Source organism: Schistocerca cancellata, chromosome 2 (assembly GCF_023864275.1).
Source record: "Schistocerca cancellata isolate TAMUIC-IGC-003103 chromosome 2, iqSchCanc2.1, whole genome shotgun sequence".
Classification (NCBI taxonomy): Eukaryota; Metazoa; Arthropoda; class Insecta; order Orthoptera; family Acrididae; genus Schistocerca; species Schistocerca cancellata.
The window spans coordinates 515,531,483-515,554,560 of NC_064627.1; the positions used below are offsets into that span (position 1 = coordinate 515,531,483).

The window sequence follows — 23,078 nt, forward strand, 5'->3', positions numbered from 1 at the left end:
TACCCCAAAATATGATACCATATGATGATACGGAATGAAAGTAACAATGTACACCACCTCTTTTTTTTTCTAATTTTTACATCACCTATGTCACATTGCAAACAATGAATTGTTTGTGTGTTGTGTGCTCCTCCCAACTGAGTTTATTTTATCAAGTTGTAATCCCAAGACTTTAACACTGTCACGCTCTTCTACATGTTCTCATATATTATGCATTGTTAGATGGAAACTTATACTGTGATTTTCAGATTTTAATGGGAGAAAACTGGATGGAGGCCATGTCCATGACCTTTCATTACCAGCTATTTTTAAAACTAGGTTTAATGTGCTACATTATTTTCAGACAAAACAAATTTGGCATCTGGTAATGTTACCATTGAATGCTGTGCTGCCACAGGCTATGTGCCTGTCCTGGCGGTGAAACATCAATCACTAAGCATGCATCAGTCACAAAATTCCATAACTATAGATAGACACATATAATAGGACTAAAAATTATCCTAACTTTATAACTATTAGCTCCTTCCCCATGAAGAAAGAAGGATATGTTGATAAGGTTAGAAAGTATGAGCAAATGACTGAGATCCCACGATGAGAGGGATCCATCTGTTTGTACACAACATGTGCACCCATCTTGTTCTGGGGTCTGAATGACCTGCCCCTCCTTTCCAGCCATCCCCAACCTATCCATCGTCCTTTCCTAAGAAAGGAACTAATGGTTCTAAAAGTTAGGATAAATCAAACTATGGAAAATCCAGGACGGAATGCAACAATATTGTGAAAAGGACAGTTGCTACTCGCCACAGAGTGGAGATGCTGAGGTGCAGGTAGCTTTTTGCTGTGCCTGTCATAAATAATAAAATTACTGGGCGAAAGCTATATTTGTGACAGTCCTTTTGTTGTGCCTATCTGTGACTCAGCATCTCCGCTATATGGTGAGTAGCAACTTTCCTTTTCATGACAGTGTTAAAAATTAGGATATCTTCTTATACTTGGTATCCCAGGCAGATGCAGGCAGGCCAGATGACATGTTGTTCATGACTGAGAGTCAAGAGTGAGTCATGACTTCCCATTAACAGTGTGAGTGTCATAAACATTGGGCAGTGTCTCTGGAATTTCAATTTTCCTGGTTCAGCCACACTGAGTCCAGAGCCAGTTGCTTGCCAGCTTCAGCCTGTGTTTTGTTTAGACGGCTTACACTCGCTAGCTTTTGTGTGTGAATTCTTTGAGCTGTTATGTTCTCTTAGTTGTGTTTGTCCCTGGCTGCAGTTTCGATTCTCTGCTTGTGGATTAGGTTGACAAACTGTGTTTGCTCATGTAATGGTACTCCACAGCATTTTTGAGCACCTTCCTATGTGACACATAACAGCCGGTGACGAGAACTTGTTCTCGCTTGTACATTTATTTTTGTGTTAGTGTTTTTATTGTGGCCATAATGGACCCAGCATGTTTGGAGTGTTGGAGGCAACAAATGCAGCTGCAGAAGGAGCAATAGCATCAGCAGCAAAGCGAGTGCATGTGGCACGGCCTTTGCTGCCGTCACCAGCTCCTTTTTCAAGTTTTGATGAAACCAGAAAGAGAGGAAAATTATTTACACATTTGAAGCTCTACTGCCAGGTAATGTGTGTCACCAAACCTGTTGCTGTCTTGTTGCATTAGTTTGTATGTGGTAGCGCAGAAATTGTGGCCCTTTATGGAGCCTGAAAAAGCTGAATTTACACAACTGTGTCAATTACTAATGCACTTATATGGACACCAGATGCACATGGTAGCTGGCCATTTGCAGTTTAATCAATATTAGAAGTGTCCTGGGCAGTTGTATGCAGTGTGGATGGCAGACTTTAGCATGCGGATGTCATTTTGAGTGTAAACATTGTAGTAATTCCTTGTTCATGACATACTGGAGCAGCTGGCGCCATTCAAGGCTGTGCAGACCAAAACTTAAGCAGATTCAGATGCAACGTTAGACAATGAGGCACAAATTGAAGAGGAAACTGTTTTCAGATGAGACTGACAGGTGACAAAAACATCAGTCATACCAGCGAGATGGGTCCCCAGTGGAAGAACTGAGGCTGTAGCAATTGCATTGTCAAGTCAGCTGGACAGGTGTAGTACTGGGATGGGTACTCTGATGTCCCAGTGCAGGTCTGCTACAAAGGTGGGTGCTCCACCAAACTGATCTTGGTCTCTGCTGCGCAAGTCTTCTCTGCTGACTTCACAGCAAGCATGGAGTGCTGTACTTACACAGCACTGGCCTCATTCCACGGGTGAAAAAGTCTTGCTTAGATTGTTGGTCATTACACGAGAGGAGACAATGCCCCTATAAATTGCAACTTGTCACACCTATCGTATGTCAGGCCACTTTGTAGCTGCGAGTGGAATATGTCAGCAATCTACACTACAGGACAATTTCCCTGTATTTGCACTGACTGAGTCCACAAACAAATTAACAGACCTACAGCCATGCTCAGCAAAGAAGGGAAAGCAGAAAGGTGGAAGGAGTATATAGAGGGTCTATACAAGGGTGATGTACTTGAGGACAATATTATGGAAATGGAAGAGGATGTAGATGAAGATGAAATGGGAGATACGATACTGCGTGAAGAGTTTGACAGAGCACTGAAAGACCTGAGTCGAAACAAGGCCCCCGGAGTAGACAACATTCCATTGGAACTACTGACGGCCTTGGGAGAGCCAGTCCTGACAAAACTCTACCATCTGGTGAGCAAGATGTATGAAACAGGCGAGGTACCCTCAGACTTCAGGAAGAATATAATAATTCCAATCCCAAAGAAAGCGGGTGTTGACAGATGTGAAAATTACCGAACAATCAGTTTAATAAGCCACAGCTGCAAAATACTAACACGAATTCTTTACAGACGAATGGAAAAACTAGTAGAAGCCGACCTCGGGGAAGATCAGTTTGGATTCCGTAGAAAAATGGGAACACGTGAGGCAATACTGACCTTACGACTTATCTTACAAGAAAGATTAAGGAAAGGCAAACCTACATTTCTAGCATTTGTAGACTTGGAGAAGGCTTTTGACAATGTTGACTGGAATACTCTCTTTCAAATTCTAAAGGTGGCAGGGGTAAAATACAGGGAGCGAAAGGCTATTTACAATTTGTACAGAAACCAGATGGCAGTTATAAGAGTCGAGGGACATGAAAGAGAAGCAGTGGTTGGGAAGGGAGTAAGACAGGGTTGTAGCCTCTCCCCGATGTTATTCAATCTGTATATTGAGCAAGCAGTAAAGGAAACAAAAGAAAAATTCGGAGTAGGTATTAAAATCCATGGAGAAGAAATAAAAACTTTGAGGTTCGCCGATGACATTGTAATTCTGTCAGAGACAGCAAAGGACTTGGAAGAGCAGTTGAACGGAATGGATGGTGTCTTGAAAGGAGGATATAAGATGAACATCAACAAAAGCAAAACGAGGATAATGGAATGTAGTCGAATTAAGTCGGGTGATGTTGAGGGTATTAGATTAGGAAATGAGACACTTAAAGTAGTAAAGGAGTTTTGCTATTTGGGGAGCAAAATAACTGATGATGGTCGAAGTAGAGAGGATATAAAATGTAGACTGGCAATGGCAAGGAAAGCGTTTCTGAAGAAGAGAAATTTGTTAACATCGATTATAGATTTAAGTGTCAGGAAGTCATTTCTGAAAGTATTTGTATGGAGTGTAGCCATGTATGGAAGTGAAACATGGACGGTAAATAGTTTGGACAAGAAGAGAATAGAAGCTTTTGAAATGTGGTGCTACAGAAGAATGCTGAAGATTAGATGGGTAGATCACATAACTAATGAGGAAGTATTGAATAGGATTGGGGAGAAGAGAAGTTTGTGGCACAACTTGACCAGAAGAAGGGATCGGTTGGTAGGACACGTTCTGAGGCATCAAGGGATCACCAATTTAGTATTGGAGGGCAGCGTGGAGGGTAAAAATCGTAGGGGGAGACCAAGAGATGAATACACTAAGCAGATTCAGAAGGATGTAGGTTGCAGTAGGTACTGGGAGACGAAGAAACTTGCACAGGATAGAGTAGCATGGAGAGCTGCATCAAACCAGTCTCAGGACTGAAGACCACAACAACAACAACAGCCATGCTGTATTATGGCTGATTGGAAGATAGCTGGGTTTTGCACAAAGATCAAATGGGCCTTCGCCTGTCTAATCCATTTGGATACTTATCACAAAGGGGGAAGGGAGCTGCTCCATGTTTTAACACTCTCAGAACCAAATAACACCGTACATTGGGCAGTGACTTCCTTTCCGGGGTGACTGCTAGTTGCTAGTTGCAGCCAAATACAAAGTGTGCAACATCATCTCCCACTTTTAGTTCTGAATTCTCAGATGGCAGAAAATATTTTCGGTCTCGATGCTTTCAGTACTTTTGGATTTGAAGCACTCGACCAAGTTAATCTGGTCTCAGATAAATTACAGGCATTGCTGCAGTCATTCAATCAATTTTTTGGAAAGTATCTGAGTGGAGCTGTCAATTTTGAGGCCTGCATTAGATGGAAACTGTTGGCAGTTTCTAATTTCTGTCAAGCCCTCCCTATCCCCTTTGCTACATGAGATAAAATGAAGGGGAACTCAAAACGTGCCAGAATCTCAGGGCAGTGTTATCAGTTTTAGCAAGCCTTTGATGGCCGTAGCACAGAAAGCCAATGGTGAAACACTTTTTGACGATTTCAAGTGCATGATCAATGCACAAAGTGAAACAGACGTTTATCCCATACCATGTCCCGAAGAATTTTTGGCGAAGTTAGCCAGTAGTCAGTATTTTTCCAATATTTACCTCCATGATGCAAACTTGCAGTTGCCATGGGGATTTTAGTATTAAATACTCACTCTGGGACGTACGAGTTTAACTGGTTGCTGTTTAGGGTAGCTTCAGCTTCAGGAATATTCCAGCGTTTTCTTGGGCAACTTATCAAAGACATTTGCAAAATTTGCAGGAAATTTTTCAGTCACTGTTAGCCAATGGGCTGCCTTGCAAGCTTGAGAAATGTAGATATTTTGCCCCCAAGAGGGCAGTACTTACAACAATATAGTACCAACAGCAAACCACGTTGCAGCAATCGACATACTGCCCGTTACTAAGAATATCAGAGAGCTGCAGTCATTTTTAGGGAGGGTAAGTTACTATGCAAAGTTCATTTCGTACGCTGCTCACCTTTATCATTTGTTGAATAAGCTTCGTGGGAAAGGGGTGAAGTCTGTGTGGTCAGAGTCATGTCAGTCGGCATTTGATAAATTGAAGCAACACCTCCGCCCAGATCATGTTTGTCCACATTTACTCCTGATAAGCCTCTGACTCTGGCTGCTGATGCATAACAATATAGCACTGGTGTTGTACTCTCTCACAGAAAACCTGATGGCTTGGAGCAATCTCTAGTATAGAGAAATTATTCCCAAATTGAGAAGGTGTCATTTATGATCTTATATGGTGTTAAAAAGTTCGTGTTCTTGTACAGCACTAAATTCCACCCCTTACAGACTATAAGTGGCTAGTCTCCCCGTTGGGTCCCCAGACAGAACAGCACAGCATTGTGTTGTGTTTCTGAGTAATTAGTCTCACGAGATTCACTACCAACCCACCTCCCAGCATGCAAATACAGAAGCTTAGTCACAGTTATTGGTTGGCTCCGACATCAACTTTGACAAGCAGGATGCAATCTGTTTTTACTAGACCACAACCTTAGGGTGCTCTTAATGAATTTCCATTGACAGTGCAGGAAGCTGCAGCAGCTACACGTGAGGATCCGCTCTTGCGCAGAGTCATTACAGCAGTCCAGCAGGGATGGTCGGACCAATTTCCTGCAGATCAGATCCAGCATGGTGCAAGAATCAGCTACTCAGGAATGCCACCTTTATCACCCAGTACCACCCTGGACTGAAACAACTGAACTCCCTTCTTCATCAGGGCTTTGATTATCTATCATCATGCCCTGATATGAGGGCCATCCTATCCAAGATACTTCCAGTAGTGTTCTGTCACCCACCCAACCTTCACAATGATCATATGACTGTGGAAGACAAGGTACAAAATCTGCCCAATCCACCTACCCAGCACTTCCTATTCCAGTCCTGTCACAGACTTATCCTACCCCATTGCAGGCCGGGTGAACTGTGCAAGCAGTCATGTTATATACTAGCTCTGCTGAAAACATTGCACAGCTTTTTGTATTGTATGACTACAAACCAGCTGTCCATCAGGATGAATCGTCATTGCCAAACTATGGCCAACAGCAATGTGAACCACCCTGTGGCGCAAAATGCAACTCTGAACATAACATGCATGATTTCAGTGGCTGCTTCACAATCTGGGCCACCTGGATCCTCCCTTCCATCACCAGCTTTTTGAACTATGCAGGTGGGCGTTGTCTCTACAGCATATTTTCCACTCCCAAAATTATCCCGGCCTCAAACTACAGTAACCTCATGTCCCCAAACCATCCAATCCAACAGTTTCCAACCCCTCTGTCCCTAATCTCCTCCCAATACATGTCCTCTCACCCTCAATATGCAACGCTCTCTGCCAATGCACCTACCAGTCTTGTTCTGCTGCCACCTAGTCCCTGCACACTTCACCAGCCAGTGCAGAATCATCTCCCCCACCTTCTGCCATCCTTACGGTGAGTAGCAACCTACCCTTTTCATAATATTGTTTATACTCCAACTTGGACTTTCATTGTTAGAATTACCACAGTATTATTCCACTATCATTGCAACAACACTTTCTGCTGCTGTTACATGCACCTTATTGGGCACTGGTCACTGAAACATCTATTGGCCAACAATTAATTTTGCTGTAGAGCATGTGGTGTTAGCCTGTTCAATGTGCACCCACAACCAGGCTGCCCCACCAGAAAAATTTTCTGATGTTAGTGGTAGACATCTTTTCTGATTCCCTCTTGTGCTGCTAGGTTGTACTCCACAGTGTTACATTCTGCAATTCATGCCTTAGCTGCCATTTTCACAATTGAATATGTGCTGCACACTATTGTGTCAGACAGTGGTTGCCAGTTTGTGTTGGAGTAACTTGCAGTGTTCTTACCAAGCAACTCCAATCAATGGATGCAGTCTGATTGAGGAGGTGCACAGTCGTCAGCCTTGTGATCTCTTTGACCTATTGCATGCGGCGCCACACACCCGTGGTCCAAGAGCTGTCCCACAACTATCAGCAAGGTTTAGGCTAATTGTAAGACATTGTGGTGAGAAATAAGGAGTGGAAGGGGGAAGATCCGATGGCATTGGTGTTCCACTCTCCATCTTCCTAGCAGAAGGCACAGGTTGCACTCCACAGTCCCCTCATCCAATACCATTGGGTGAAGCTTCAGCCCTTCACCATTTCCAGCATGGCCCTTGACATTCTGCCAGAGTGTGCCCAAAGGCAATCCAGGGCACCAATCCCCATTGCATCTTATCCCTTGACTGAGTAACTGTCATAGACCTGAGCATTTTCGGCCCTATGTGCCTCATAAAAGGTGGGAGGGATCTGGTATCCCTGCCAGACATAGGCATCTCAGATGAGGAACTGTTTGTGGTCGAGAGACAGAGTGATCTGTGACTCCACTGAGAGCAGCATGAGTTTGAATGTCAGTACCTCTGCTACAGCCATAGTGAATATGTAGTTAGTCTTTTGCTAGCTCCAGTCTGTGTTCTTGTTTACTTGACTTTCAGTCACTAGTTTTTCATGTGTGAATCCTTTGAGTTATTGCACTTTCATGTTTGTACATGACCACATTTTCAGGGTAACTCCTTGTTGGTTAGGTTGACACTTAGCATTTGTTCAGGGCACCATGTGCTGTGATACCCTGCAATCATTTTTGAGCATTTACAAAACACCTCTGTCTCATTACAAGAGACCTAAAATAGCACGTGTGTGTGTGTGTGTGTGTGTGTGTGTGTGTGTGTGTGTATTAGCAATGCCACAATTTTGCTTCCTGAATGTTGGATAGATATCACTTGAACCATTTCATAGGATTTCCTATGAAACTGCAATATTCTAATTTACTTGAAAGGGTACAGTGATGTATGCAGTGAAACACCTTTGTTATACCACAGAATATAATATTAGTGTGTAAGTTATTGTGCAATGAATTACATACATTTTCACTGCATATGTACACTATGTGATTAAAAGTATCCTAACACCCCCAAAAACATACATTTTTCATACTACGTGCGTTGTGCTGCCAGGTAGTCCATATCAGCGATCTCAGAGTGTGGAACTTACGGACTTTGAACGTGGTCAGGTGGTTGAGTGTCACTTGTGTCATACGTCTGTACGCAAGATTTCCGCACTCCTAAACATCCCTAGATCCACTGTTTCCGATGTGATAGTGAAGTGGAAACGTGAAGGGACACATACAGCACAAAAGCATACAGGTCGACCTCATCTGTTGACTGACAGACACCGCTGACAGTTGAAGAGGGTCGTAATGTGCAATAGGCAGACATCCATCCAGACCATCACACAGGAATTCCAAACTGCATCAGGATTCACTGCAAGTACTATGACAGTTAGGCGGGAAGTGAGAAAACTTTGATATCATGGTTGAGCGGCTGCTTATAAGGCACACATCACGCCGGTAAATGCCAAACAACGCCTCACATGGCGTACGGAGCATAAACATTGGATGATTTAACAGTGGAAAAATGTTGTGTGGAGAGACAGATCACGGTACACAACAATGTGGCGATCTGAGGATGGGGTGTGGGTATGGTGAATGCCCGGTGAACGTCATGTGCCAGAGTGTGTAGTGCCAACAGTAAAATTCGGAGGCGGTGGTGGTCATGTTTTTCATTGAGAGGGCTTGCACCCCTTGTTGTTTTGCATGACACTATCACAGCACAGGCCTACATTGAAGTTTTTTATGCACCTTCTTGCTTCCCACTGTTGATGAGCAATTCTAGGATGGCGATTGCATCTTTCAACAAGTTCAAGCATCTGTTCATAATACAAGCCTGTGGCAGAGTGGTTACATGACAATAACATCCCTGTAATGGCCTGGCCTGCACAGAGTTCTGATCTGAATCCTACAGAACATTTTTGCGATGTTTTGGAATGTCGACTTCGTGCCAGGCCTCACTGACCGACACCGATACCTCTCCTCGGTGCAGCACTCTGTGAAGAACGAGCTGCCATTGCCCAAGAAACCTTCCAGTACCTGATTGAACATATCCCTGCGAGAGTGGAAGTTGTCATCAAGGCTAAGGGTGGGCCAACACCATATTGAATTCCAGCATTACCGATGGAGGGCGCCATGAACTTTCAAAGTCATTTTCAGCCAGGTGTCTGGATACTTTTGGTCACATACTGTATTAGCCTTCTTAATACCAGAACTACCCATTAATCCAAACTGTGACTGGACAACATATTGTTTGCAGTTGGGTGGTTAACAAGTGTGTTGCCACTGTAGTGGAAAGCAAGTATGATATTTACTATAACAGTTAATGAAAGAACTATATTAGCTAGCTGAGGTTTACACTAATGGATTGTACAAATGGAGGATGTGCTGGAAGGACAGTTCCCAGTTACTCAATACACAAGAGAGTGAATTGGGAAGATGATCCATATGGCACAGATGTTGATACAGTCAAGTCTGAGGTTAGCTGTAGTTTGAAGGTGGCACTTTGTGTTAGTATACAGCTGGTTAGTTGCCATATCAATATAGAAAGTAATTACAACACAGCTCCTATATGATGTGGCTACTTTCGTATGTGACCCTATCTTTTTATAGCGTAAGTGGTGTCTGTGACTAGAATTAAGCAGGAGATGTTGGATATACAGAAGTATGGGATGGGAGTGGACGTGTGAGATGCAGAATTTTGTGCACAGGCTCCATAGTATGGACTAGTATGTTACACAGGTTAAGTGGGTAACAGAATATCACTTCTGGTGTACAGGTAACAGGAAGTAATAAAATTAAAAACTCAGCCAAATTGTTCACTAGTGATTCAAAGCCTAGGGATAGAGAGAGGGCTAGTCGATGGCAGTTTCACAGCGTCTGGCAAGGCTACAGGAGAGGGAGTTCTTGTTGTGGAATGGATGACAAATGTGAAAATGAAGGTACTGTGGGTTATTGGTGCATCTGATATAGGAGGAGGTGTTTAGTGAGTCATCAGAGAATAAGAAATCAAGATTCAGGAAGATAGCACAATGAGCTGATGAGAATGAGCTGTAGTGAAATGTGAGTAGATGTAGAGGTTCTGGAGGAATTAATGATGTTGTGGACAAAATTCGTAGTAACCTCAGTCTATCTGCAGTTGATGCAGTTATGTATAGTGAAGTACTGTCTAAAAGAAGCTGCACGAATACTATGTCAGATCTTGATAAAATTTCAAAGTCATGCAAACTTTGGCAACTTGTTTTAAATGTTCAGAAATGTAAAATTTTGCACTTCACAAAGTTAAAAAACCTATACGAGGGTTGTCTTAAAAGTTCTCAGACTCACCACGAGAGGTCAGCACTAGTGCGAGTTGTTCACATGATATTCATTGGAATGGTGCCTGTAAATACGTGCCATGTCAGTGCTCTTGGAAGAGAGCTGGGGTGGTGACGTGGCTCTATTGTTCTTGCATAGTGATTTGTGAAGATGGAAAAAATCGAGAGATTCGAGTAGTGATTAAGTACTTCAGAAAGAAAGGTATGAAAGCAAAGGACATTCATGCTGATTTCCAGAATACACTGGGGGACTCTGCTCCTTCATATTCAACTGTTGCCAAATGGACAAATGAATTTAAATTTGGTCGGGAGAGGTAAGATGATGATCCCAATAGTGGTCAGCCTATGTGTGCCACTAATCCAGAAATCATTACAAAAGTGCACAAAATGGTCATGGAGTATCACTGATTGAAAGTGTGTGAAATTGCATATGCTTGCCAGCTGTCATCTGAAAGGATATATCACATTTCAACTGAAGAATTAGAAATGGAAAAATTATCTGCGAGATGGGTGCCGCGACTCTTGATGCTGGATCAAAAACATGCTGTCGCCATGGCAAAATTACATGAACTAAGTATGAATTGTTACCACATCCGTCTTATTCACCTGACATGACTGTCAGACTTCCATCTCTTCTGAAAACTGAAAATTTTTCTTGGAGGATTCATTTCAAACGAAGTTGACAACTATTTTGCAGGCCTGGAGGAAACTCATTTTTGAGATGGGATCAAGGCACTGGAACATCATTTGACCAAGTGCATTAATCTACAAGGAGACTACATTGAAAAATAAAAATCTTTCAGTGATGTAAGTACTTTTTTTCTGTTCCGTTCTGAGAACTTTTCAAACCCTCCCTCAAATAAGTCACAGTTGGAATCGATCAACTCATACAAATACCCGAGTGTAACACTTTGTACAGATGTGAAATGTAATAATCACATAGGCTCAGTCATAGGTAACACAAGTGGTAGAGTTTAGTTGAATAGTACAATACTAGGGAAATGCTATCAGTCTACAAAGGAGATTTTTACTTATAACTTGTGCAACCAATCCTTGAATACTGCTCAAGTGTATGGGGCCTGTACCAAATAGGATTAACTAGGGGTACTGAACATATATAGAGAAGGGCAGCATGAATGGTCACTGACTGAACAGTACTTGAAGATAGTTGTAAACTATCCTGAGAATGCCTACTTACAAACTTTCAAAAATTGGATTCTTCCCACACTCAATATGTGACTGGAATGGGAGACGTTCTAGTAACTGGTACAATGGAATGTACTCACTGCCATGCACCTGAACTGTGGCACTGCAATGTTAGAAAATTAAGTTCGTAATATCTCTGTTGGTTTCAAGTCATCCATGTTTGAAATTAGTACCATTATTATTTTTTGATCAGAAGGAGGGAAAAAACCGCTAAAATTCATTACCAACTTATTTCTATTTGGTACTGTAAATTTCAATAGGAAATAGCTGATGCCCATTGTCAAGAAATGCCATACACAGCAACTGAAGGAAATGTCTATCAACTGAGTAACCTCTAATCTATTTCATGAAACTGTGCACCAAGCAGTTAATTTTGTAACAAATGTTAATTTAATATTGTGAAGCACAAGGAAACTATTTTTCATGTAGTATTGTGATGCTCAACAAAACTTTTGCTTTCTGCTACAAACTTAAGAATAAGTAGTAATCAATGAAATAGAAAACACACACAACTTAATAAAAATTGAAAACATAAAACAGAAGAATTGCAGAAGTGTTATTTTGTGACTTCCCCACATCTGTCCACATAGAGGACATAATATGAACCTAACACCTACTGTGGAATGTTAAGAAAAGAGTGCTGGGTGATTCTAGTAATAGAGGAACCTTGCTGTGAAAAATTTGTTTACTATGAGACTACCATCAAAATATTGTGAATTATAAGTAGAAACTGTTGCAGTCCTTGAGGGGGAAGGCTTGGCACCTCCATCATACAGTACAGTACATCTTGCACAAAGTGAAATTCACTTGCTAATAAAACTACAATAGTTCATGGGGTGTAATAAAGAGGTTAAATAAAACAGGCAGAACAATTCTGTGGCATTGAAGTTTTTTATGGATCTTTTTTAGTGAAACGTAAAAGTATGTGCTAATATACTTAAGATTTATATGAAATGTAGTACCTTATTAACTCTGTTAATAAACTAATGTTTGTACAACTACAACATACAGAAAGAACAGGCCTGATAAATGTAAACTTAGATGATGTACAGAACAGTATACCATCAACACATGATTAACATTGCAGAGAGAAGATGAAAATACAAAGCACAAGCCACACTCCTTCTCTTGTGTAACTGAAAAGGCGAGTGACTGCCTATTCTCACCTTTTTAAAACTTTTTCCTATTGGAATGCCCATTATTGTTGTACACTTTATATGTGTCTTTACTTCTTGGGCAGCACTTGCAAATGTAGTTAAACTAAGAACTACTTGTAAACATTCACACCACCTGTTAGGGATTTAAGTTGGTTCTAGAGACGACTCTGATGGCTGATAGTAGGGTCCAGCTACAACTGTTCCATTTATAATTCTTGTCCAAATCATTTTCAGTGAAGCCTCAATATCTACCTCAGTTGATTTAAGATTCTTGTCTACTGCTAAAAATATACCCCTCCATTCCCACGGGGTGGTCTAAAGAGATCACTACCATTAATTTCTGGTTCTGTCCACCTAAGTGTTATAAGGGACCCACAGTTTTTTAATAGTGGTTCAAACTTTAGCACAACTTTTTTCCCTAATGTTTCTGAATTTGGTTTCTAATATCATGATATTCTCATTTACAGCATTTCTTGAATATTTTGGAGCTCTCTGCTGTAGAGGGCCACATTAATAACTAACTGTCTTTGCTGCATAATGGACCCCTATCTACTCAAACTACAGGTTGTTATGCAATTGTTGTTTGATTTTCCTCCTGGTTGTTCGCCTTTTCCCAGCTGTTGAAAGGAACCAAACATGACATCAGAATCCAGGTAAGAGGCATTGTTTGCTCTAATTTGCCCAAGAATCTGCATCTGACTGCACTATGTGCTCTCATTTGCTGCTGGGTTTGCCTCTTCAACAATTTTAATAATTTAAATACACCTCTCCTACCCTTTCAAACACACAACAGCTAGGTAACACACAATAACCATTACACAGAACACCTTGGAACACTACAGTCCTGATCATGTTGTTTCACTACATGGGTACTTGTTTTAACGGATCATTCTCGTTCACACTGACTACAAGTTACATTAATTTTCCTTGTTGTTGTTAACGGCATCATCACACCCCCTGGTACCTCTTCTGCCATTTCTTTCCACTACCTTGTCATTCTTTGTGTTTAATCTCACTACGGGACCTTACACACTAGCTCCTTCAATTTTCTTCATACTTATGAAATAAGTGATATTGAAGAACTTCTATTACATTTTACACTGAATACACTGTGCTGTTACACCCTATCCTTGGTTGTATTTGGATGTCAAGTGGTCTTGAAGACCCCACTTGACCGTATCTTGATTTTGATGAAATTTTGTGTGGACTCAGTCACATTGTTTAAGTATCTAAGGGCAATGAAACAGGACATACACTTGAAATCAGTAGCAAGGAAAGTGAGTGGAAGGCTATGATTTTGTTAGGATGGTTCTGCAAAAGTACAGTGCATCTGTAAATAAGAGGCAAATGATAATGGTTCTACAGCACTGCTCCAGTATTACACATCTTCATCAAGGCTGTATAAAAGAACATGTCAAATAAATTTGGAGACATACTGAAATGTTAATAAAATCATTACCAAAGTGGCACAAGAGACACACCTTGTGATGCACTAGCTAAAGTATATAAAATATTTATTAAGCAATAAAAATATTGTGTAAAGTAGGTAACTGCACACACTGCCAGGGCTTGCTCAAGGATCTTTCCTACACATATACACAGTACTTAATTGGTAAAAATGAGGTTAAAACACTGTGACCTTCCAGAGGGGTGTTTTTGAAATTTATTAGATTTCTTAAAACAATATTTTCATGCTTTCCTGTGCATTTTAAAAGTGTGAGTACAACATTTATACTGGTTAAAAATAGTTCTATAGTAGCACCTCTCAAAATCTGCGGTTTTGAATTTTTTTTAATTTTATTTTTTATTTATTTATTTTTTTTTTTTTTTTCCGTCACAGGTACTGGTACAGAGTACCAGTATGTACCATCACGAATCAAGCACTGCATATACATGTCCTCAATATCTACCTGACATCAACTAATAGATGAAGACCTCCTACATGCTTCCTTATGCATGTTAGTCTTCCTGCATGGATTTTTAATGTCATCTATTCATTTTGATCTTCCATGTTTCCTGGAACCCAGCGAAGATTTATGCTCCATCTTCATTCCTTTTGCTTGGCTACATGTTCCACCCACCTTCACTTCACTTTCATTACAGTCTTAATTAAGTCTTATACTCCAGCACTTTACATACTCCATTTGTTCGTTTGCCTGTATCTCTTAGTAATTCCCAAGATGCGTATTTACATTTATCTCTGAACAATCTTTAGGTTTTGAACTACTTTGACATCAAAATGCCATTCTGCATTAAATGATATTAACTTTGATCTACACAAAAATTTTACATTGTTGTACCAGAAGTCACATAGTACATCACCTTGTGCTGTTATTTCAAAATCCATGTTTCATCTGTAAAGAGCCTCTTGGGAAAAAAAAGTGGAGCGAAAGGGAAGAGAAAATATATTTTAATTTAAAGTACCATTTGGCAATACACTTACCTTCAGTACTACATACTGGTTCATGAGTCTGCAGCACTTTACAACAGGAACTGTCGCCTTCTGTTCTGTGAATCTGTGTGTCTGAAAAACACATCTCCTTTGTTAAAATTTGCTTGTCCTGCAAATCTTGTTTTGGTTAACATAAATTATTAAATTAGCAAAGAAATAAGACTTACAACAGAACAGAAGAATTAACTTTGATAAATAAGGACCCTTGACCTTTAAAATTTGTTTGGATGGATTTCATTGGTTATAGAGATTTATGTTCCTTATATCAATAGCCCCCCCCCCCCCCCCTCCGCATGAACCATGGACCATGCCGTTGGTGGGGAGGCTTGCGTGCCTCAGCGATACAGATAGCCGTACCGTAGGTGCAACCACAAGGGGGGGGGGGGGGGGTCTCTTGAGAAGCCAGACAAACGTGTGGTTCATGAAGAGGGGCTTTTCAGTAGTTGCAGGGGAAAGAGTCTGGATGGTTGACTGATTTGGCCTTGTAACACTAACCAAAAAAACCTTGCTGTGCTGGTACTGTGAACGGCTGAAAGCAAGGGGAAACTACAGCCGTAATTTTTCCTAAGGGCACGCAGCTTTACTTTATGGTTAAATGATGATGGCGTCCTCTTGGGTAAAATATTTTGGAGGTAAAATAGTCCCCCATTCGGATCTCTGGGAGGGGGCTACTCAAGAGGACTTCGTTATCAGGAGAAAGAAAACTGGCATTCTACGGATCGGAGCGTGGAATGTCAGATCCCTTAATCGGGCAGGTAGGTTAGAAAATTTAAAAAGGGGAATGGATAGGTTAAAGTTAGATATAGTGGGAACTAGTGAAGTTTGGTGGCAGGAGGAACAAGACTTTTGGTCAGGTCAATACAGGGTTATAAACACAAAATCAAATAGGAGTAATGCAGGAGTAGGTTTAATAATGAATAAAAAAAATAGGAGTGTGGGTAAGCTACTACAAACAGCATAGTGAACGTATTATAGTGGCCAAGATAGACACGAAGCCCATGCCTACTACAGTAGTACAAGTTTATATGCCTACTAGCTCTGCAGATGACAAAGAAATTGAAGAAATGTATGATGAGATAAAAGAAATTATTCAGGTAGCGAAGGGAGATGAAAATTTAATAGTCATGGGTGACTGGAATTCTATAGTAGGAAAAGGGAGAGAAGGAAACATAGTAGGTGAATATGGATTGGGGGTAAGAAATGAAAGAGGAAGCCGCCTGGTAGAATTTTGCACAGAGCATAACTTAATCCTAGCTAACACTTGGTTAAAGAATCATGAAAGAAGGTTGTATAAATGGAAGAAGCCTGGAGATACTAGAAGGCATCAGATAGATTATATAATGGTAAGACAGATTTAGGAACCAGGTTTTAAATTGTAAGACATTTCCAGGGGCAGACGTGGACTCTAACCACAATTTATTGGTTATGAACTGTAGATTAAAACTGAAGAAACTGAAAAAAAGGTGGGAATTTAAGGAGATGGGACCTGGATAAACTGAATAAACCAGAGGTTGTACAGAGTTTCAGGGAGAGCATAAGGGAACAATTGACAGGAATGGGGAAAAGAAGTACAGTAGAAGAAGAATGGGTAGCTTTGAGGGATGAGGTAGTGAAGGCAGCAGAGGATCAAGTAGGTAAAAAGACGAGGGCTAGTAGAAATCCTTGTGAAATGGAAGAGATATTGAATTTTATTGATGGAAAGAGAAAATATAAAAATGCAGTAAATGAAGCAGGCAAAAAGGAATACAAACATCTCAAAAATGAGATTGACAGGAAATGCAAAATGGCTAAGCAGGGATGGCTAGAGGACAAATGTAAGGATGTAGAGGCTTATCTCACTAGGGGTAAGGTAGATACCGCCTACAAGAAAATTAAAGAGACCTATGGAGAAAAGAGAACCACTTGTATGGATGTCAAGAGCTCAGATGGAAACCCAGTTCTAAACAAAGAAGGGAAAATAGAATGGTGGAAGGAGTATATAGAGGGTCTATACAAGGGCGATGTACTTGAGGACAATATTATGGAAATGGAAGAGGATGACGATGAAGATTAAATGGGAGATACGATACTGCGTGAAGGGTTTGACAGAGCTCTGAAAGACCTGAGACTAAACAAGGCCCCAGGAGTAGACAACATTCCATTAGAACCACTGACGGCCTTGGGAGAGCCAGTCATGACAAAACTCTACCATCTGGTGAGCAAGATGTATGAGACAGGCGAAATACCCTCAGACTTCAAGAAGAATATAATAATTTCAATCCCAAAGAAAGCAGGTGTTGACAGATGTGAAAATTACTGAACTATCAGTTTAATAAGTTACAACTGCAAAATACTAATGCGAATTCTTTACAGACGTATGGAAAAACTGGTAGAAGCCGACCTCGGGGAAGATCAGTTTGGATTCCGTAGAAATGTTGGAACACGTGAGGCAATACTGACCCAACAACTTATCTTAGAAGATAGATTAAGGAAAGGCAAACCTACGTTTCTAGCATTTGTAGACTTAGAGAAAGCTTTTGACAATGTTGACTGGAATACTCTCTTTCAAATTCTGAAGGTGGCAAGGATAAAATATAGGGAACGAAAGGCTATTTACAATTTGTACAGAAACCAGATGGCAGTTATAAGAGTCGAGGGACGTGAAAGGGAAGCAGTGGCTGGAAAAGGAGTGAGACAGGGTTGCAGCCTCTCCCTGATGTTATTCAAGCTGTATATTGAGCAAGCAGTAAAGGAAACAAAAGAAAAAATCGTAGTATTAAAGTCCATGGAGAAGAAATAAAAACTCTGAGGTTCGCTGATGAGATTGTAATTCTGTCAGGGACAGCCAAGGACTTGGAAGAACAGTTGAACGGAATGGACAGTGTCTTGAAAGGAGGATATAAGATGAACATCAACAAAAGCAAAATGAGGATAATGGAATGTAGTCGAATTAAGTCGGGTGATGCTGAGGGAATTAGATTAGGAAATGAGACACTTAAAGTAGTAAAGGAGTTTTGCTATTTGGGGAGCAAAATAACTGATGATTGTCGAAGTAGAGAGGATATAAAATGTAGACTGGCAATGGCAAGGAAAGGGTTTCTGAAGAAGAGAAATTTGTTAATATCGAGTATAGATTTAAGTGTCAGGAAGTCATTTCTGAAAGTATTTGTATGGAGTGTAGCCATGTATGGAAGTGAAACATGGACTATAAATAGTTTGGACAAGAAGAAAATAGAAGCTTTTGAAATGTAGTGCTACAGAAGAATGCTGAAGATTAGATGGGTAGATCACATAACTATTGAATAGAATTGGGGAGAATAGGAGTTTGTGGCACAACTTGACTAGAAGAAGGGATAGGTTGGTAGGACATGTTCTGAGGCATCAAGGGATCACCAGTTTAGTATTGGAGGGCAGTGTGGAGTGTAAAAATCGTAGAGGGAGACCAAGAGATGAATACACTAAGCAGATTCAGAAGGATGTAGGTTGCAGTAGGTACTGGTAGATGAAGAAGCTTGCACAGGATAGAGCAGCATGGAGAGCCGCATCAAACCAGTCTCAAAACTGAAGACCACAACAAACAACATATCAATAGAGAAAATAATCCAGAATTTCGGTCCCAGTATGTTGCTTACCTTGTTCTATCATAGTGTAACATGCTTCAGTTTCAGTCTCTTCATAATCATGATCAATTTTTAACCAGGATTTCTTCTTCTCTGATTTCAGCAGTCGAGGCCATTTGAAACCTGAAAAATAAACTTGCTTTGGTCTGCAACTTAATTAGTATAGACAGTTAAATTGTATAAAATCTCACAACAGAAACAATATACAATTTCAGTAAATGCTGTTTTTGGGAATTTGCATCAAAATTTTTTTTAAAAGACATGGACTTAAAATCTTTATAGTTTCTATTAAAAAGATACTTACTGCTACTATCTGACAAAAATATGAAGCATTCAGAAAAGGAGGAGGAGAAAACGAAATGTAACTTCATGGATTGAGAGGGTACACAATGATGTTATTTCAGTGATTACAAAATCAAGTAAAATTTACAAAGAACGTCACATAATGTGCCCACTCTGGCTTGGACGCATGCACCGATTTGGTTGGAAGAGTGACATAAAGCCACTGAATCCTCTACTGAGGCAACCTGAGCCACAAAAGTTGTAACTGATCCTTGACATACTGGGACTGAGTTGTCTGGGCTTGCCCACATGTCTTCTAGCGCATACAAACCAAAGGAGTATCTCTACATCATGCAGACAGTTTTTAGTGACATGTACCACTGGTGGATGGATGAGCACTGTCCAGTTGAAAAATGACATAACGATATTGTTGCATGTGGGCCCACAGGATATCCATGATGTACTGCTGTGTTGTTACATTGGAAGAATGGGATCTCTTCTTATGATGCTGCCAGCCGTGGTCATCTGGTGTAGTGCAGAACTGCGGTTCACTGCCAAACAGAATGCATCACCATACGTCAGCAGTCCATGTTTCCCAGTCACAGCATCGTTCCAAATAGAGACACGTAACTGTAGTCTCATTTCTGTAGAAGTTGTAGATAACCTTCTTCTCTCTGTATTTTATCCCTGACAACTTCACAATCACATTTGATTCAATATTGCCATTTCAAAATCTACAAATGTTATAAGTACAGGTTGGGCTTCTTCCATCTATCTTCTAAGATAAGTTGTAGAGTCAGTTGCCTCAGTGTTCATGATTATTTTTTTTCAGAAACCAATCTGATCTTCCTCTAGGTAGACATCTAATCATTACTTTCTTCTGTAGATAATACTGTAACTATGAATTATTAATCTGATGGTTTGGTAAATATTCACACATCTCATCACTTGCCTTCTTTGGTGTGGGGATAATAACACTTTTTCTTGAAGTCTGAGTTTATTTGGCCTATCTCATACATACCACATAACAGGATTGGAATAGTTTCACAAATGTTGGTTCTCTCAAGGATCACAATAATTCTGAGGGGCTGGCATCTTCTGTGCTTAGTACGAATCTGTCATCTGAACATTTAATGTTCATACAGCTGCTTCTCTTTCCTCCAGAGGTATCTCTAATTTTTCTATAGGCAGCATTTATGTTCCACATAGCCGTGTGAGCCTGCTTTTACATTTTTGCATTCAGTTACATTAAGAAATGTAAAATTATAATTTACAACTGGCAAGCAGTTTTAATGATCATTTCTTTAATCTAATAGAGAAAAAATAGTACGAAGCACCAGAGAGAAAACATCTATAAAGTTTAACCAACTGGCAAGTTCGCAAATAGTCCTTCTGAAGTCAAGACAAAAGTCTTGCAACAGTAAAAGATCACTTGATGTTGACAAAGATTCCACTAGAACATTCAGATATTGTTTTCACAAAACCAATGCTGCTAATGAATTGTAAGTACAGATAATTCTTTTAACGCAATTATAGTAACATTATAAAAGAAAGGTAACAGAAAAGATATCAACACCCTGTAATTACTAACAAGTTTTTTAATGATACCATTGCCTAAAATTTTTGAGAATCTTGATAGCAACAATGAGCGTAATAAAACCCATAATAGATTATGAACATTACATAACTGAGAGTAACCAGTTAGTATTATTTTCTGGCCCCTTCTAATGCAACTGACACTAACAAATGTGCTTCCAAATGCTAAAAAACAATAACAGTAAACTGACTGATAACTGGAAAGTTTCAACTAAGATGGAAACTGTTGCGGCATAAAGTGGAACTATTATTTCACCACTGCACCATTTCTCTTGATTTTTTTTCATTTAGTCCAATCTTACTTTCACCATCTTCACATCCTGACAACTGATTTGTAATGCATTGCAGCCTCTTATCAAGAGAGAGTACTTTCACTCTTTTTCCATCAGTATTTACATAAATTATGATTTTTCCTTTCTAACTTAAGCAATAAGAGATATTTACCTGTCAAAACTTTTTGTAGCCTGATTTGCACATACAGTCCTTTGGCAGAGTGGTTAATATTGTCTGGATGAAATTGCCCATATGTCTCTAAAATGAAGTGATAAAGACCATCATTGTTTGTGCTGCAACAAAGTAAACTAAAAATTATGGAACATCAAATAAAAGTTATCTTAATCTACAATATTCACAGCACATATATTCATAATATGTAAGGCCACCATTTAAACTATTATTGGCAACATATCCAAGCAAAACACGGGCCAGCAGAGAATATTTTGTGTATTGAAAGTAAGTCTTTATGATGAATCACTAATTTTGCCTACATAGATGAGTAACAAACTGTAACAATACCAGAGAAAGAAAGTTGCTACTCACCATATAGCAGAGATGCTGAGTCGCGATAGGCACAATAAAAAGATTCACACAATCGTAGCTTTCGGCCATTAAGGCCCTTGTCAGCAGCACACACACACACACACACACACACACACACACACACAATGTGTGCAGTCTCAGAGAGCTGAAACTACCCCCCCCCCCCCAAAAAAATCAACCAACCAACCACCTTTGAAACAAAACATATAATTGATTCTACATATCAGGGTTCTGACAGTTTGTTGCTAGGTTTGCGGAGGAATGTGGCATTAGATGTCTACATAGAGGTCATGTAATTTACGTACATAACAGGCTGCTGATCTGCATATGCGGTGAAGGTGCCCAATAGCAACCCAGATGGGTTTCATAGGATTTACATTAGGTAAATTTGGTCATCGAGACAGCAACACGAGTTCACTATAAAGCTCCTCAAACCACTGTAGCATGGTTTTGGCTCCTAGACACACACAGTTATAATGCTGAAAGATGACATCACCATTGGGGAAGACATCAAGCATGACGAGATGCAGGTGGTTTGCAGCTGTCAACTTGTCTTTGATTACTACCGCAGGTCCTATTGCAAGCGCAGGAGAATGTCTCACATAGCATAACACTGCTCCCACCAGCCCATGTCCACGGCGCAGTGCATGTATCTAGATGCCGTTCACCTTCATGATGGCATTTGGAGAGATGACTCATTTCCATTGCAGTTTCTTTTATTGATGCCCTGTGCTTACCCAGAACCCTTCCAACAAATTTCAGTCTACTATTTGCCTTTCCTAATACTAATTTTAAGCATTTGTTCCATTTCATATTTCTTCTTAATCTTCTTCTTCTTCTTCTTGTGCCTCTGTCCCGCATCTGCTCAGGGTTGGCATGGTTATTAATGGATTTGGCAAGGTTAATTTAAGGGGTGGCCAGATGCCCTTCTTGTCACCTCCCTGGGGCAGAATTAGGGCACCCCAATCTGCGTGGAGTGTTGTTCCTGTGAAAGTTCACAAAAGCTTTCCAAACATATGTGTATAGTGTAACTAAGGTGGGAATTGGGTAGCAACCTAGTATCCACCTAGATGGATGCGGAGAAAAGCCTAATAACCATATCCTGGCTGGTCAGCACACCAAACCTCTATGTTAATCCGCAGGGCAGTTCAATCCAGGGCTGAGCACCTCCCATTCCTAGGTGTGGCAGTTTAATGTGCACTCCTATTTGGGTGATTATTTCATACTAATTTTTAATACTATCGCTAAATACTTATACAATGTGCTCAATACTAATCCCGTAATCAGACACCACCAGGTGCTTTCTCTTTGTGGCATGCATTATCTTGTGTTAATCCAAATTTAAAGAGAGATGCCGTTCATTACATCTAGTGGTACTTTGGTCCAAGTCTTCCTGCATTTCCTTACAATCAACTAATCACGGTATTTTCCTGTAGACAACAGCATCAACAACAGACAGTCTTAGAGTGGTATTACTCTTATCATCAGATAAATCATTTATATAT

At 40.3% G+C, this 23,078-nt stretch overlaps 1 protein-coding gene across 2 annotated transcripts in view; it reads right to left on the bottom strand.

Annotated features, from left to right (window-relative positions):
• Positions 1 to 23,078, bottom strand: part of LOC126162064 (putative ATP-dependent RNA helicase TDRD12) — a 429,957-nt gene that overhangs the window by 812 nt on the left and 406,067 nt on the right. For both annotated transcript variants that reach the window (XM_049918325.1, XM_049918324.1), the window contains exons 26-28: positions 21,199 to 21,320; positions 18,889 to 18,999; positions 15,269 to 15,349 (exon numbers count right to left, since the gene is read on the bottom strand). In XM_049918325.1, the coding sequence (XP_049774282.1) occupies positions 15,269 to 15,349; positions 18,889 to 18,999; positions 21,199 to 21,320 (314 nt within the window). The remainder of the gene's footprint in view (positions 1 to 15,268; positions 15,350 to 18,888; positions 19,000 to 21,198; positions 21,321 to 23,078) is intronic.